Here is a 17,848-nt window from a genome sequence, read left to right as displayed (position 1 = left end):
TGAAAGCGTAAGCATGTTATAGCTGAGTGTCTAACCCTAACACATCGTCACTACTGACGTCTAACATACGACACAAAATGATTCAATGAATCTGAAGTGAATCAAACAAAGTAAACCGTGCACATAGCTTCAGTGGAGAGAAATCCATTCTGCACATTAAAAACTGGAACCACTATCTTTCTCGCACATTTCAGCTGCAGAAGATTCTCCCTTCTAAGCTTCTGTCTAAGTGAAAGTTTGACTTAACCTCTGTGTTTGGTCATTTTGTCAGATGACATCATGGTTAGAAAATTCAGTATCAGTCACCCCGAAACACTTCATACAGCCGAGGGGAGGAAATCAGGTCAAAAGACACCTGTGGAAAAGGGCCAGGGATTAATGATAACTAATGATTAAATGGAGATTGGTCTATAAACATGTAGTCAGTGATAATGATGACAAAGAGGTGATGATGATGTTCGGCGTCATCATGAGAATCCCCCAGCTGCCACGGTCTATTGCAGCATAACTAAGGGAGGATTCAGGGTCACCTGGTCCAGCCCTAACTATATGCTTTAGCAAAAAGGAAAGTTTGAAGCCTAATCTTGAAAGTAGAGATAGTGTCTGTCTCCTGAATCCAAACTGGAAGCTGGTTCCACAGAAGAGGGGCCTGAAAACTGAAGGCTCTGCCTCCCATTCTACTTTTAAATACTCTAGGAACAACAAGTAGGCCTGCAGAGCGAGAGCGAAGTGCTCTAATAGGGTGATATGGTACTACAAGGTCATTAAGATAAGATGGGGCCTGATTATTTAAGACCTTGTATGTGAGGAGCAGGATTTTGAATCCTGGATTTAACAGGAAGCCAATGAAGGGAATCTGCTCTCTCTTTCTAGTCCCTGTCAGGACTCTTGCTGCAGCATTTTGGATTAGCTGAAGGCTTTTCAGGGAGTTTTTAGGACTTCCTGATAATAATGAATTACAGTCGTCCAGCCTGGAAGTAATAAATGCATGAACTAGTTTTTCAGCGTCACTCTGAGACAGGATATTTCTAACTTTAGAGATGTTGCACAAATGGAAGAAAGCAGTCTTACATATTTGTTTAATATGTGCGTTGAAGGACATGTCCTGGTCAAACATGACTCCAAGGTTCCTCACAGCGTTACTGGAGGCCAAGGTAATGACATCCAGAGTAAGAATCTGCTTAGATACCATATTTCTAACATGTTCAGGACTCAGTACAATAACTGAATGAATTTAGACGCAGGAGTCTTCCAGGTCTTTATGTTTAGTTTGGTTTTTTGCTGTGTTATTTACTGAATTACAGATGGATACCATATATTTCTTTTCATCGATAATAAATTATAGTACGGTCTAATAGAGACGTTATTTTTAAAATCAGGCGTCTAAGCAGAACACGTTCCTCAGCAGAAAACATTTTATCAGAAAGTCATTTCAGTGAGAATATTGGAATAAAGAAACCAAGCACTCCACTGTGAAACCACTGACAGTTTTCACATTAGATCACAGCCATTTATCTACAGCGGCTGGTCGGCCATCTGTTAAAACCTCATATGGACAATTCCTGTTGTTCTATAAGATGCTCTCTAATAGGATGTCTTGGATTTATTTATTATTCAGTTATTGCATTCCTGTTATGGCTGTACGCACACAGAATATTGATATGAAGTAAAAATGATTCTCTCGGGTTGCTTCTGGGATAGTGGAAAAACCAATATATTTCTAAAAGTGTGTTTAATGATTGAGCTGCCACCCAAAAATCAAGTTCTTATCTTGACAAAGCTGGATTATTGACCGCTGGTGAAACATCTGCACCTGAAGGATAAGGACAACAGATGTTTCATCTTGATCTATTATATAAAACGGCCAAAACTGTGTTCAAATCCAAACTTTCTGGCTTCTTTTGGTTCCTGCTGAAGTGCTTTGGGTCCCCTCAGTTCATCCTTAGTCTGAGAAAAGTTTTGTTCTCTCTTTAAGGCACATTTCCTTTGAGCTAACTTAAACTCTGATTGGCTGTCCACTATAAACAAAAAGCATGAACAGCAGATCGGTGGAGTTTCTGTGCCCATGAGCAGAGCTGTGTGCCTGTTAGGGATATGTGTTCTTACTGGTATGATAGAGAGCTGAACGTAGGAAAGACAGTAGACTGTTTTCAGGTTGAGATTCATTCACATTTGGTTCTCCGTGCAGCATTTGTTCCGGTGGAATGGTGCATGTTCAACTGAGTTAAAGTAAACTGTAGTAAAATGTGGCCCACTGATGCATTTTCATATTCTTTTTCATTGAAGTCACGTTAGAAGCATTTTCCCTTTTCAGGTGGGTGCCCAGCTGGATGAGGAGAGGAACATTACGGCCCTGGTCCCTCGTCAGCCCCTGGAGGTCCATGAGACCGTGGCAGAGTGCATGATTTACGCCAACCACTGGGTGGCCCGCAAGATCCAGGAAGCTTTCCCCAACCAGGCCCTTCTAAGGTGTCACCCACCACCACAACAGGAGCTATTCAACCAGCTGGTGGACACTGCAAAGGCCAAAGGTTTCACCATTGACACCAGGTAATGTTTTTGACTGTTCAGTATAGAAACTGAGGAAATGCATATTGTAGTCCAACGCACATCATGTTCAGACACACAAGTGTGTGAACCTGAAATGTTTGATAACACGGGGACACACTCAGGTGTCACATGAGCAGTCAGACAAGAAGAAGACATGTTCCTTCAGCTCAGGTTGAGGTTGAAGCCAAATATGCTTCCAAACCAAAGACTAGAACATATGATGAAGCATATCTTGCCTTTGGCTTCAGCTTCACAACAGCTGTCGTGGCAAGGTCGGTCTCCCCGACAGAATTAGTTTCCCCTGCGTCGGGAGCACACGCTGGGCTGTCCAAATCACGGACAAACAGGATCCCACATTCTTGATTTTCAGTTCACAAACACTTCTTATAACGACTAACTACTCCTGAAACTTTGGAGGTTTTAGCTCTTTACACAGTAAAGTTACAGGATAAATATAATTATCAGGCAAAATGTCCTTCGTTTGTTAAAATAATCCCGTCTGATACCACGAGAGGACAATAAATATTTCTGTTGTAACCCTTAAACTGAATGGTAATGTAACGACACTCAGGTTTCACTTTTTTACAAAACTAAAACATCACTACTTCCACGTCTGACTGTTTGTAATGGAGGCGGCGTAACCTGGATCCACACTCCGTGCCCAGCGAACGCTCGCCACGCAGGGGGAACACATGCTGTCGGCGATGCCGACCTCGGCACAACGCTGATCCTGCCGCAGTTTGTTCCCCGGTTCAAATCCCGGACAAACAGGATCCCACAGCTGTTTATGCTTTTAAACCCGTTTTGCACAGAGAGCAGTGTTGAATATTCTCACACGGGAACAAAGCAAACAACTCAAATAATTAAAGATGGTTTGTTTTTCTGTTTTTTAAAAGAGGCAGTGATTTATTTAATTACAACCTGTAATCTATTACAGTTAACTTTTATTTGTTTAACTGTTTACAAAAGGTCTGAGGATCTGAGGCGTGGAATGAACTGCAATGGAGTTTGAAAACAAAATATGAATGTGCGGTTGGAGGATTGTGGGGGGGGGGGTTAAACCAACAGCAGAACCGGTCCCAGGACAAGAGACATGGTGATGCAAGTAGCTTTGTGTCACTGACTGCTGAGATGAGAGGCCTCACTCATCCCTGGTTTCTGGCTCTGTTCCTTCAGGTCCAACAAGGCTTTAGCTGCCTCACTGGACCGAGCTGTGGACCCACAGGACCCCTTGGTGAACAGGTTGTTCAGAATGATGGCCACCACTGCTATGTCACAGGCTCTGTACTTCTCCACTGGTGCTCATCCTCAAGACCAATACTACCATTATGGTACGATACCGCTGCACAGCTTTTATTGGCTGCACTAGAGTTTCAGTGTGACTGTGGGTCAGTCCATCCATCACACGTCTGCACACACTTGTCCAACGTCTGTTGTTTGTGAAGAATTATTCGACTGAGAACTAGAAAGAAGGCTAACGTGCTGATATTTGCTTCGTTGTCGTAGGTCTGGCTCTGGATCGCTACACACACTTTACCTCACCCATCCGTCGGTACGCAGACATTGTCGTGCACCGCCTTCTTACCGCAGCCCTGCACATGCAGAGGGGCGTTGTATCTGGTAAAGCACCAGCCAGTAACAAAGAAGTGGAGGAAATGGCTCACCATGTCAACAGCAAGAACAGGGTCAGGGGTGTTTTATTGTTTGTGTTTTTCAATGATTCACCTCTTACTCTATTAACAGAAGCTGTGCTGACGTCTGTGTTTCATTTGCAGGCAGCACAGGCAGCCCAAATGCGATCCACAGCACTGTTTCAGTGTCTGTTTTTCAGAGAACGAGACCCTCAGACAGACCCGTGCTGTGTGGCTGACGCTGTTGTCTACTCCATTCGAGACAACGGTGTCTTGGTGTTTATCCCAGAGTAAGAACCTTCAGTCCTGTGTTTTGTTCTGCAGTCTTCTTCTTTTCCTTTGTTTAATGGAGCTGTACAGCAGCTCACAGACGGCCAACCACTCGTGTATTTTTAATAGACGAATTCAAAGTTTATGACAATGAATGAATTTGTTGGAAGATGTAATTGCACGCTAATCAATGTATATTTAACAGTATACACGCTAGTTTTATTTTCTCTTAAAAAACCTCAAAATGAGTTTTAAATTGTATAAATTTACTAAACGAATTCCTTAAACATTTATTGTGAGCAGGGAAAATCGGCTAAAACCCCAAATCTTTTCTCTAGCAGGCTTTAAATAAGTTAATTGCATTGCTGAAGTTGAGTCTGTGGGGAGGGACGGTGCTTTGGAGCCAGCCTTGTGTTTGTGGCACTTCTACGTTAGCTTAGCTAACCTCTGGAGGTTGCTGCTTGTTTATTGCAAGGAAAGTGTAATTTAATAACATCAGTGTTCTCCATGCTTGTGGTGTTACAGGGATATGCAATATTAACAGTTTATTAAAATGTAACCTGTGGTCATTTTGAGAAGGCTGTAGAATCCATGTAATGATTAAAATCACAGGGCGCAAAGCAGGTTGAGTAATATCACTGAGTAAGTAAGGCTGCCTCTGACCACAGCCATGTTGTTCACAGGTATGGTGTGAGGGGGCCTGTGTATCTGAAGAACAAAGAGGGCCTGGTGGTGGTAGCGGGACAGGACGGCAGCTGTGATTGGCAGGGTGGCACTGTGCGAAAATACCCGGACCGCATTACCACCACCTCCAGCTGTGGCACCTCCACCTTCAAACTGTTTGACCACATCACCGTAAGTCACAGAAAACGCTAATCAATCATTTTAGAAGGTTTCCAGCAATGCAGCGCCTAAAGGCGACGATTCCAAATATATATGCATGAGTGTATATGAATCACAGGTTCATACGATCTTTTGTGGTCCAACATTAAGAGACGTTTTATGATCTTGTTGTGATAAAGTGTTGTGTGGTTGCTGCTTTGTTAGCTAATCTCAAGGTAACAAAACGTCAGTAAGATGAATGAGACGAAAATGATTCCTGAAAATAAATCATTTAAAGTTATTCAGTTTATTGTTTTTAAATATTATATGAAAATAAAAACATAAGTGTGGGGGGGGGCTCTCCTCCAAGACAAGAAATGTAATGCTTCCAGTTTGTGGCGTTTCTACACAAACCTTTTTGTAAAGGGAGATAAAAAATGACAGTGGGCGGTAATTGTTTTCACATAAACGCCTTTAAACGCTGCACGGTCGCACTCTCTCTCTCGCACTCGGTAAATGATCCATTGTTGCTCTGCACACGTTTGTTACCACAAACGTCGCATGCACTTATGTCATTGTCATGAGACACTCTTGCAAACAAACTCACGGTTTAGTAACACAGTAGAGCAGCGTGTTTACGGGACAGTAACAGTAATCTAATTACCTTTTTTGCAACAGTAATCCCTTACTTTACTCGTTACTTGAAAAAAGTAATCTAATTATGCGTTGCTGCCCATCACTGGCGTCAAGTTATATTAAGTTCAGGCATGTTACACACGATGATTGTGAGGAATAAGTGCATGTGATTTAAGCAAAAAGAGCAGGAAACATTACCCTAAGGTTAGCTAACAAAAAGAAACTGAAGTAACGGTGTGTTATTCTCACATCTTTGGCTTTAAGACATGAAAAAGTGACAGAGTACTGCTGCTTCCACTGTTATCAACATCTTTTCTTTCTTTCATGGACTTATCCTGGGGTCATAAATGTCAAAGGGCAAAGGCAATGCTAACAACATAGCTTACTGATGGATGATGATGGATGACACATGTGGCCAAAACAAGATAGAAAGAAACATTAGCCCAAACACAAGTTGTCCACCACAGCATTGACTGCTGTCAAGCTATGATCATATCAAACAAAGAGATGATGATGATATTCAACAAACAAATCAACAAAACAACAACCTCACTGTGACACTTGACCGAGGTCACAGTGTTAATGAATGTTTTTCTCCTCCTCTGCTCCAGTCTCCACGTCGTGTGAATGTTAGAAAGCACAGTAAAGAAAGTTCGTGTACGGATGGATGAACGTTTGTTACATTGGATACGTGTGTGTAACATACGTATCCAATTTATCCTATTTATGAACAAAATTGTGGCACAGTCGGAAACTTCTCCACTCTACACCACTGTCTACTTAGCTGTGACGCTGCGCACAGTGCTGAGAGGACTGCTGTTATATATTACGTCACAAACCTTAAGTGGGCCTGTCTTTGCATAGCATTCCATTAGACTATTTTCAGTAGGTGCCATTACTGTGTAGTGATCGAACTGAGGAATACTGTGACTTACGTTCTCTGCTCTCTTCAGGTTCGTATTTCTGTCCACTCTTCAACTTGCCACGCTGACCGTCTAAACCTCGAGGTCATCAGCAACAAGCCTCACCACAGTGCCAAGTCCCAGCAGCCCAGCCCTCAGGGCCGCAGTCAGCTGGTCAAAGAGGTGGTGCGTCAGAATGAAGAGGCGCTGGCTCAGGAGAAGACAGCCCGGCGCCCCAAACTCTCCAAAGAGGAAAGAGAGTTTCGTCAGAGCAAAACTCCCAGTCTGTACTCTATTCTGGAAGAAATCAGAGAGTTGGCTCTGATGGATCTGGAAAGGGCTTCACGCCTCCCGGCAACAACAGCATAGAAACGCTGTAGCCCAGCTTTACCTCCAAGCAGACACTTGTGAGAACTGCACGCTGTGCGCTAACAGAACGGTGATCATTGAAGATCACTCGTGCTGAGTCATCCAGGTCATTCTTGTAGCTCCAGATTGTGTGTGGACAAACCACACGAGTGTGTGAAGTCACAGGAAAGCAAACACAATATTAAGTAAAAACATGTCCCGCCATCTTTTTAGAAACCAGAGTCAAACCGAATCAGTGGATACGTTTTGTAAAAGTTAGTTTTTAAAATCACATCAAGTTAAACTTAGTTGTAAGGAGGATAGGGAACGTGTTAATGCCAGTGAAGTGTCAGCAGTTACTTTGACAAGACCTAGTACTCACTGCAAATGTGGTTCAATCCTGCAGGAAACTAGTCAACTGCAGCAGGTTAAAGAAGTCTGGTAACAAAAGGCTTTTCTCTCAGCACCAGTGATCTCAATATCTCACTGGTGGGATCAATGTCTTGTGTAAATTAAATGTCTTGTGTTATAGAACCATTTTTGGTGAGTTCACACATATTGTACTACCTGTGACCACTTCATACAAAACCCAGCACGAGTATTGTTCTGGAGATGATAAAACGTCCACTCGTCCATTTTCTTCTGCACGTCCTGGAATCTGTCCCAGCTGTCATAGGGTGAGAGGCAGGATACGCCCTGGACAGGTCACCGGACTGATAAAACTTCATGTCACTCATTAGCAGACTTTAAAATAAACCCGTAGAGTAATGAACACACCTGAGGTTGGTTGTGTTGGAAGTGATGTATAAAACTAGGATGTATTTATCTTATAGTTTGTATATCAAGAGCCTGTATAGAAGACACCAACACCAAGGACATTTTTATTGTTTGAACTGGTAAATAATCAGAACCGTTTTTTGGTTTGTGGATTTTAAGATTGTTTTCTAGAACTACCAACAGAAATATGAACTGTACATAACTATTTCAATATGTGTGCAGTGGCCTGTAATTAAAAATGGTGTTTTCATTAGCGCAGATGGAGCCACTTCATCGTGTTGCGTTTCATGTCCCTGCAGTAGCTTAAGAAAGAACTGTTCATAATTGAACGAGCACTTAATGCTTGGAAGAGGGTGATGGTCAGTTGACAACACACACACACACACACACACACACACACACACACACACACACACACACACACACACACACACACACACACACACCTTTTATAGAAACATGTTTGCAACCAAAATTCTGCCAATAGTGAAACTGGAGAAAGAAGATGCATCAGAGCAGGAACTGTGGATCAGTTCAAATATTTTTCTGTAACAGATACCAACACATGGTAAATACGTTTAGGATTTGGACTTTTAAAAATAAGAAAAACATTTATTTCCATTGATTATAAATGTCTTTGCTAACCCAAAGCTGACGTCACAGTAGGAACATGTGCTCAAGATATAAACCACCAGAAATGCACAACATTACTCGAATGAGCAGGCACGAACATTGGGAAACCTTTAAATCTGCTCACTGCCAAAGCTTTTCAGCAGAAACTGCTGCACGTGAACTTTAATCCCCCTCTACACAGTCGTTGCTGAGCTGTTGCTCAGGGCTGAGGCCGGTCTCAGCCTCAGCGGGCTCAGAGTCTTTGGGGGGAAGCGGGCTGGTTTGTTGCGTGGAGGTGTTGTTGGAAGGCTCGAGGTCAGGATCTTCTACAGTTTCATCTCCATCAGTAGAACCTTTGATGACATTTGGTGAGGATGCAGCTGGAGGTTTGTCTCCTAACATGTCAGCAGTCTGAGAGGCTGAAGGGCCTGAAAGGGTTGAGAATTAGAAACAGTGATGGTTTCAGTCAACACAGACACACTCAGTCTACTACGATTTATAAAAGACAGGCAAAGCTGAGATAATGAAAAATGAAACTGTAAACTGCAGGGTTCAAACTCATTGTTCAGGGTCAAATTTAAGCACTTTAAGCACTTTCAAGGTCCATTATCAAGCTTTTCCAGCACATTACCAAAAAAAACAGTTTGCATGTTCCACTTTGCATCACCTCAGTAAGACCATGTAAAAATTAAAACAAATCGTCTTAGGTTGACTTAAATGTTCTTTGTTCCTCTTTTGTTAAAACAGAGAAAAATGCACCACACAAAAATACTGAAAAAGGAAATGGTTGTCTTATATGCATATAGTGCACAAACTCAAAAAACTCATTTCTCTCAAAAATGCAGATGTGCAAATGTGAACAAATCAACTTGTTAGAGATGCTCATCTCCACTTGGAAAAAACAACCACACAAAAGAAGAAATCTGCACAAATGAACAAGTCTGCTCATCAGATATTGATGCTTCTTTCCTACGTGACACAACAACAGGAGACAGATGTTTGGTACTTTAACTAGTTAAGCACCCACACCACCAAAAATGAAACACTAGTTAAGTGTCGGACTAACGATTAAAGCTTTCACTTGAGTGAAGTCACTAATATTACTGCTACTGCTAAGTAATGTTAGCCAAGTTTAAAGCACACTGCATAAATCACCATGCCATAACTAACTGCTGTGCTAGCACTGCCGTACTCTATCACACTCAGTGCATTTCAATCATTTCTCCAGCAAGTTTGATAGCTAGCAAAATAATAATCATAGTTTTAAACATTAGCCTGTGTTATGTACACATACTCGAAATTATTTACTGTCATGTGACTCAAGAGTACAAATTCCTTCAGTGTCGTTTTCCATCGAACACTCATTAAAACAGCACGAACCCTGAAACTGCTTATTAAAATAATATGTATGTAAATAATAGTATGTTGCATTATAAAAAATTAAGCTTTTGACTGCCCTCCAGAGTTCACGTTAACTTCAGATTTCTGGAAGCTACACTACCCGAACGATGTCAGCTGTTTAGTTTCTATACTGGACAGAAAAAAAAAGGGGGGGGGGGGGGGTGGATTGGCTCCTCTTAAGGAGGACTAACGACTAAAATGTGAAAGTTTAAAGTCGATGAGTAAATCATGCTCGGGTAATACAATGGAAACGGTCTCATATCACCATCTAGTGTTATAAACTGTAAACACATTTTTATGGGTGAAGGCTCATAATAGAGACCGATCAACAGGTCATTTTCTTTTCTATGGGTCTCATTTAAATCACATTACATCATTTCTGCGGTAAATGAGGACCCTGAAGAACGATTTAATGTCACTGTTAAAGATTTGTAGACAATAGATCGCAGACAGCTGGCTCCGCTTTAACTAAAGAGGAAGTAAAAACAGTTTGGATCACAAGTGTAAGGCAAAAACAAAAATACTACGCTGACATCAGACAGGCAGTAAAGAAATCAATGTTTTCTACATGCTTTGCCTCTTATTACCAAACTCCACACTAATGTGAGGAATCTCTGGTGGTTTGGACGAACTGTGCAATACGGGAACTCGTCACTCGACCTTCAGGGTTTCTGGTGGATATATACACTAGATCCACTTCACTATATTGTAAGGAGTATTCACTCACCACCCATCATCCAAATCATTGAATTCAGGTGATCCAGTAACTTCCACAGCTGTATAGAATCAAGCACCTAGGCATGCAGACTGCTGCTACTAAGTGGAAGTGTTTGGGAACGACAGCAACTCAGCCATCAAGTGGTGGATCACGTAAAATCCCAGAGTGGGGGTCAGTGGATACTGAGGCGCACAGAGGTTGCTAATTTTCTGTGGAGTCCATCGCTCCAAACTTCACGTGGTCTCCAGATTAGCTAAAGAACAGTGCACAGAGAGCTTCGTGGAATCCATTTCCATGGCCGAGCAGCTGTAGTCCAAGCCTTACATCACAGAGTGCAACGCAAAGCAATGGGACACAGCGGTGTAAAGCACGCCGCCACTGGACTCTAGAACAGGAGAGATGCAGTCTATGGAGCGACGGATCACAGTTCTCAATCTGGAAAGCCGATAGACAAGTCAACTTAGCAGTTGCCAGGACAACAGAGCTCCAGGTTTGGTGGCAGGGGGATTTCGGTGCGGGGTTGTTTTTCAGAAGTTGGGCTCAGTCTCTTCGTTCCAGTGAAAGGAACTCTTAATGCTTCAGCATGCAAAGACATTTTGGCTCCCGACTTTAAGGGAACAGTTTGGGGATGGCTTCTTCCTGTTCCAGCATGACTGGGCACCAGTGCACAAAGCAAGGTCCACAAAGACATGAACTCTGGCATGGGAGTCCTGACCAGAACACCACTGGGATGACTGAGAGCAGAGACTTGGAGCCAGGCCTTCAACATCAGTGTCTGACCTTACAAATGGTCATAAACTCCCATAAACACTCCCAGAAGAGTTGAAGCTGATATAGCTGCACAGGCGGACGTCGTGAATGGGATGTCACTCGAGTTCATATGAGTGTGGGGGCAGATGAGCAAACACTTTTGGCAATATACTGTACATTCAATGTTTTGCTTTTTGTATTTTCATATAAAGTTAATACACCAATGAAGCTAGATGATCCTTATGAACCTTCGCTGGATGTTTTGTAGCAGAATCATTAATTATTTCTGTTATATTGTGTCCCAGCTGTATGATACATTTTTGCCATTCTTACCAATTTGCTGCTGGCGTGCGCGCCTCTTTTCCAGGGCCCGCTGTCTGTTCAGCTCAATACGTTTCTGCTGCTCTTCGGTCAGAGAGGGAGTAGGTGGGGGAGCGAGGGCTTCGGCAATCTGCCCTTGGGGAGCATTAATAAAACTCTCTCTGCTGAACAGATCAGGATCCCCAAATGTTTCCAGTTCACGTTGTACCTCTTCGTCACCAGCACCTGAACACAATTTCAAGCAGTGCTGATAATTAAGTCCTGTGGAATATGGCAAGTATTTCCTATGTGCACCTGCAGGTGTGAATCCACCGTAGGGCTGTTCGATACAACGATATATACAAAAACGTCTATTTCATTTTACGCTATCGTTTGTTTCGTGGTGTCGCAAAATAAACTGTTTACGGCAATATTTCTTCATGGTTCTGATGTCACTGTAGTAAAGTTCTTTCTCTTATATATAACCACACTACGGACGGACAAGCGCCTGTTTTTATGCGTTGTCGGATACTATTTACGGATGAGAAGTAAAACAGAGCTGCCAGGTGCTAAAAAATAAACCTTAGACTCAAACGTTAGAGCAGGCTTTCCCCCGCAGCACGCCATGTAATAAATACTCACAAAGAAAACGGCGGCCGTTACAACTTATGTCTAAAAATGTATCGTTTCATGCATCGGTTAAAACACTCGACTCCAGCTACATGACGCACAGCTGGAAACACTTCACGCAAGTCGAGATTCACAGAATTGACAGAAAATGTTACATTTCTGTGATTTATATCGTTATCGGACGATAGAATTCTTATATCGGGAGATGAGACTTTGGTCACAGCCCTAGTCCACCGTATCCCCATCAGTAATGATTTTTCTTCTTACCATCTGTACTTGTAAAATCTCCATGTGTCAGGGGCATGTCCAGTCGTATTCGTTTAAGACATGTCTATAGAAGAATGAGTAAAAAATTACAAATTCTGAACATTAGGAATCCCACACGCTTGCAGGAAATATTCTACTGCTTCCTCTCACCTGCACTTCCTTTTTGCTGCCGAGCCTTTCCACTTTGTCAATAAAATCTTCAAATTGCAATTTGGGGTACAACCTGTGGGCCCAGTTCTCCATCTTCTGCATCAGCAGCCGCAGGTCTGCAGCCTAATGGGGCAAACATCAAAAACAGCGAGTAGTGATATGAAAGAGGGCTGTGTGTGATAGGACGCTTCTTCTTCCCACTAAAAAATGACTTCCAGTCATTGGAACAAAAGACATCTTAATTTGGTAAACCAACCTCTGGTTCCCCTCACTCATTTTTGACCACGACAGAAAGGGCAACTTTTGACCTTTTAGTCTCAAACCAAATTTAGGACATCTAATTAAAAGCTGACAGGCCAAACAGATTTAGCTCAAAAACCAATGTTCATTCACATCTGGTAATTGGTGGGACAGATGTTATCATATCCTACCTCGTGTCCTTTGCCTTTGAACTGGATATTGTCAAAGAGAGTGCCCAGAGCTGGAAGCCCTCGATCTGATATCAGCCTGGGAAAAAATATTAAGACTAAGTTAAACCATTAATGGATTACAAGCAGGGTTAGCAGCACATCCAGGCGTATTTGGCTTATCCAATTCAGGATCGTGGATGGCTGAAGCCTATCCCAGCAGCCAGGTCGCCAGCCTGTCACAGGGCCAACACAGACAGACCCTCTGAATGGAAATGTCAGTGCCTTCAGATGTACCATGTTCAGAAGGCAGTAGCTTGTTGGGGGGGGGTAGGGTGTTTGGTTTTCAGGGTGCCCACAACCTTTCTTTTCCCACCTGTTTGTACATAAGGCAGTATAATGAGAAATAGTCAAATTTCTCCATCTAAAAAAAAAAATATAAAAAAATTGCTCATATATATCTATATATCTATATATATATCTATCTATCTCTCTATCTATATATATATATATATATATATATATAGCAAAGTTGCAATTAATTTGAATATTTTATCAAATGAAAATCTATGTTTTTCTTTAATACAGCTTGCAAGTTTTATCCTAAGTATAATCAACGTTCTTACTTAAAAGCTTATTTAACATCCTTTGATTTAGTATAACTTAGTTCTGTCCAGGAACATTGTGAACAGAACAGTAACAGAGGAGTGCCACTGGGACACCCACTGGGAGACTACTGGGAACGAGCCTGACTTATGGTTGGCAATACTAACCAGGTTCACACTATAGGTGTACAGAGACTGGAAACATCTTTCTCACACACATCCAGGGATGTCTCCAACGCTCTGACAATTTTCAGTCTGGGAATTTTGCCCATCCAAATGATGAAAACAACAATGGTATTAGAGTCTTTCTTCTTTAAATGACTGGCAGAGTGAAGCTGCACCATCATCACACAGATGCAGTCATTTGTACCCGCCGCTAAAGCGTAAGAAGACGCTGCAGTACTCTGCGAAACGACAGGTGTCGCCACTCAGATAATATCACATCACTTTTTTTGTGCAAAGTTCTTTCCACAAACTTACGTTTTCAAACATTTGCAACAACTCTGTGTGTCAGTGTGTCTCTGAGCCTCTGTGCACGATTATTAGTGAAACGGTGATAAAAACCAGTGCAGTCACAGACTCGTGTTCAACCTGGCTGCAACACTGACAGTCTGCACACGTCAATCAATGATTTTGGCCTCCTTGTGTCCCAGCTCACACAAGATGACATCAAATTCCTATTTAAATGCGCATTTTAATGCATTTCAACCCTCTGTCGTGATATAAATGTCTTTGCTACCTGTGGGAGTCCAGCTTGGGTTGGGGTCTCTTCACGCCTCTCCTTTTAGCAGTAGGGACATCAGCCAGCTGTGATACCTCACCTTCATCTCCTGCATTGAAAACACATGACAACAGGATGTGTTTCTAACTCATTCTGTTGGCAGCGTGGCAAACTTCAAGCTTATCTTTAAATCCAGACAAATTATAGACTGGAGGTTACAGAAGAAATGTGCTGGTTTGAACAGTATCTGATAGGTTTCATTTGCTCACACAAACAAAAACATGTGTTGTTATTGTTAAATGGTAAAATGGTAAATGGCCTGTATTTATATAGCGCTTTACATATCCAGTCATCCACCCATTCACGCACACATCCACACACTGGTGATGGCAGCTACATTGTAGCCACAGCCACCCTGGGGCGCACTGACAGAGGCGAGGCTGCCGGACACTGGCGCCACCGGGCCCTCTGACCACCACCAGTAGGCAACGGGTGAGGTGTCTTGCCCAAGGACACAACGACCGAGACTGTCCAAGCCGGGGCTCGAACCAGCAACCTTCTGATTACAAGGCGAACTCCCAACTCTTGAGCCACGATCGCCCCGGCTTAGAAACATCCAGTCTCAGAGAGATGCTGAAAAACCAGTTCATGCATTTGTTAATTCTAGGCTGAACTAACAAATTCATTATTATCAAGCTGTTCCAAAAAGCTTTGTGGAAGGACTATGAGAGGTTGTATTTCTCCCACATTAGCCTTTTTTCCTGAATCTTATTTTTCTATGATTCTTCATTAAACCATGAATTTAAAATACAAAGTTCTGAATCATCACATCTTAAAGACCTCATAGTAATCCTGTAAGAGCACAGCAGCATCTACCATCTGCAAAAGGGTCTCCTTCCTCCTGGCCTCCCCGGCCTGGGGAGTGTGGTGGTGGGAGTGGGGGGAAAGCTTCATCCTCTATGCCGTCATAGTCAGGAATGTCCTGCGGGCTATTTTCCTGTGGCTCAACCATGGTGAGTCGGTCCTGGAGACAAAGTAAAAGACGTGTGAGCCCCAGTCGTCAACAGCATCAGCATTAAGTTACATGAATTTAACTGCAAGTTGAAAAAATGACATTTATTTCTGTAAGAGTAATTCTTTACTGTGTTACAACATCAACATGAAAACCTAAAAAACTGGCATTTACTTTTTTCTTTTTTTACATCAACAGGAGGAGCTGTACAGACACTCATCCCACCTGGAATTATACCCCAAATTCAGAAATGTACTATTATGATACATTAATGGTCCATTATGTTTGTTTCACAGTTATATACATAATACAATTTATAGATTTGTATATATTTACATTCTATCAGGGATGAACTGGTTGTGAACCTTTGGGCTGATAATGACATTTAAAAGTTACAATTTGGATGAATTATTACTGCGATACTTCTTTTGGACTCTGTAGTACCACAGAAATATCATTAAAGTAACAGGTTTGTTTTAAAGTCTTTCAGCTGTTCCGTAAGCATCATCGTCATCATCATTTATATAGCACTTTAAAAACACACCTGGCAGACCGAAGTGCTGCACAATACAAATGTAGTAATAAAATAGCAAAAAACAAACATAGCAATAAAGTAAACTCGAGCCAAAATGATGTGACACAACTAGGGCTGCCACAAACGATTATTTTGATAGTCGACTAGTCACCGATTATTTATGCGATTAGTCGACTAATCAGATCATCATCCACTGGACGTAAAAGTACAGCTTATTGCACCAGCAGCATCTGCTCTTATATAACTATCATTAGCTTACAGCTTTAAGCTTTTAAGGTGCTAACTAAAAATAAAGACAAGATGATAGTTTATTCAATTTTAATGAAATTTGCAGATTGTTTCGGTGAAGTTTAATAAACTCCTTGCTATCTAAAATATAACAGGACACCGGAGTAAATTCTGGAGCATCTCACACTTCTGATAATCAGCTGTCTGCTTGACGTTTATTCAGCTGTGTAAAAACTATAACTTTAATCTCAGACAAACCGATTTACTCAGGAACAAATAAAATACTAAAAAAAAAAAAAAAAAAAAAAAAAAAAAAAAAAAAAAAAAGCCAAGCAACAACATTTTTAATTTATCTAAGTGACTCATATATATTTAACCTGAGTAGCGAAAGACGGCGGTGGGTTTGAAAACAATTTGCCGGGAGTCCGGTGTTCTCACCGTGCTAGTGACCTAGCCCCCGGCTAGCTATCGAGCTAGTGGGTAACAGACGTCTCCGAAAACGTCGGAGCGCTTTTGAAAATATGTGGTGTCCTGATAAACTGAGCAGATATTTGAGGTTTACACAGCTACATTCTCGCCTGAAAATATGTTAAACGTTTATTTTGTGACCCAGAAAGAATAATAAGAGTAATATTAAAACTAACTAGCTGCCGCCATTGTTGGAAACTGAGCTGGGCCGCGCTATGAATTCTGGGACACAGCTGCTTCTTCTTCTTCTTCTTCGGGGTTTAACGGCAGCTGGCATCCTTGTACATGCAGTGCTGCAATCTTCTGTTTCAGTCCGTTATTACACTCTTAAATCCTGCTACTTATTCCTGCGTCTTTTGTGATCTTACAAAGCTTCAAACGACGCGTCGACTATTAAATCAGTCGTCGACGGTAATCGTGACTAGTCGACAAATCGTGGCAGCCCTAGACACAACACAGACACAAAAGGAAATCTTCTACATTGTTTTGCTGTTCACACAAGTTCTAATGCTACCCTTTGTTTCTGGAAGGAGACGATTTTCTGTCCAGTATTAAAGTTCAAAGAACAGGGTATCCGTCTCCAGTGGGCTGCTAAACAAGTTTACCAGAAAAATCAGACCCACGGTCATGTTGTGTCACTTTGAGTGATTAGTCAGCAGCAATAACAGGGAATGACAAACTGACAGACTTTGGATATAAAACAAACAATTCAAACATTTAGAAGTTAAACATCTTCTCGGATTCCTTTTGCTGCACATGTCTATGTATGTATTTGCTGTACAGTGTCATTTGTTTGGAACATTAATCTTGATGTATACATAAACATTTGATTTAAAAAACGTGTTTAAAAATAAACACTGACAATTAAACACAACACTGGTGCACGGTGACTGCAAACAGAAGCAGCTGCTTGTATCCTCCTGTGGATACAAACCAGCAAGAACTCATCAGATCTCTGTCACTTACCATTAATGAAGTTTGGCTTTTATTAATAAACAGAGAGCACGGATATCGGGCAGGTATCACTTCGTCTGGGCCCTTAATGGGGTCGTCCGTGAAGCGGACACGTCAGTAGCTCGCAGGCGCAGCCACAGGAAGGTGGCAAACT

General features: G+C 41.9%; 2 protein-coding genes across 5 annotated transcripts in view; one reads left to right on the top strand and one right to left on the bottom strand.

Annotated features, from left to right (window-relative positions):
- Positions 1-8,194, top strand: part of LOC146583847 (DIS3-like exonuclease 1) — a 29,377-nt gene extending 21,183 nt beyond the window's left edge. For 2 of the 4 annotated variants that reach the window (XM_085278336.1, XM_085278354.1), the window contains exons 13-18: positions 2,315-2,550; positions 3,727-3,881; positions 4,057-4,235; positions 4,326-4,471; positions 5,135-5,306; positions 6,863-8,194. In XM_085278336.1, coding sequence (XP_085134462.1) covers positions 2,315-2,550; positions 3,727-3,881; positions 4,057-4,235; positions 4,326-4,471; positions 5,135-5,306; positions 6,863-7,180 — 1,206 coding nt within the window. In that variant the 3' untranslated portion in view covers positions 7,181-8,194. Of the gene's footprint in view, positions 1-2,314; positions 2,551-3,726; positions 3,882-4,056; positions 4,472-5,134; positions 5,307-6,862 lie in introns of all 4 variants that reach the window. The other 2 variants (XM_085278330.1, XM_085278345.1) reach the window with 1 other exon arrangement.
- A 326-nt stretch (positions 8,195-8,520) lies between these two features.
- LOC146583846 (TIMELESS-interacting protein-like) lies at positions 8,521-17,828 on the bottom strand. Its single transcript, XM_085278367.1, has 8 exons — positions 17,707-17,828; positions 15,374-15,521; positions 14,516-14,606; positions 13,196-13,271; positions 12,765-12,887; positions 12,615-12,678; positions 11,751-11,963; positions 8,521-8,976 (listed from the first exon to the last, which is right to left on the bottom strand). Exons 1-8 carry the CDS (start codon positions 17,707-17,709, stop codon positions 8,732-8,734), a joined length of 963 nt encoding a protein of 320 aa, XP_085134493.1. The 5' UTR covers positions 17,710-17,828; the 3' UTR covers positions 8,521-8,731.
- Between the last annotated feature and the right edge of the window lie 20 nt (positions 17,829-17,848).

This window comes from Mchenga conophoros, linkage group LG1, assembly GCF_057382185.1.
Source record: "Mchenga conophoros isolate Kocher_MC1m ecotype Shallow Benthic linkage group LG1, M_conophoros_male_GT1.1, whole genome shotgun sequence".
NCBI lineage: Eukaryota > Metazoa > Chordata > Actinopteri > Cichliformes > Cichlidae > Mchenga > Mchenga conophoros.
Note: the sequence above shows the minus strand (reverse complement) of the source record. Positions and strands in the feature narration are given on the sequence as shown.

Bases quoted from the DNA above. Each gene is read 5' to 3' on its own strand.
- LOC146583846 (XM_085278367.1), bottom strand. The intron at 14,607-15,373 runs GTAGATGCTGCT...TTTTCAATGCAG, and splicing joins AGGAGACCCTTTTGCAGATG to GAGATGAAGGTGAGGTATCA. The intron at 11,964-12,614 runs GTAAGAAGAAAA...AATTGTGTTCAG, and splicing joins AGATTTTACAAGTACAGATG to GTGCTGGTGACGAAGAGGTA.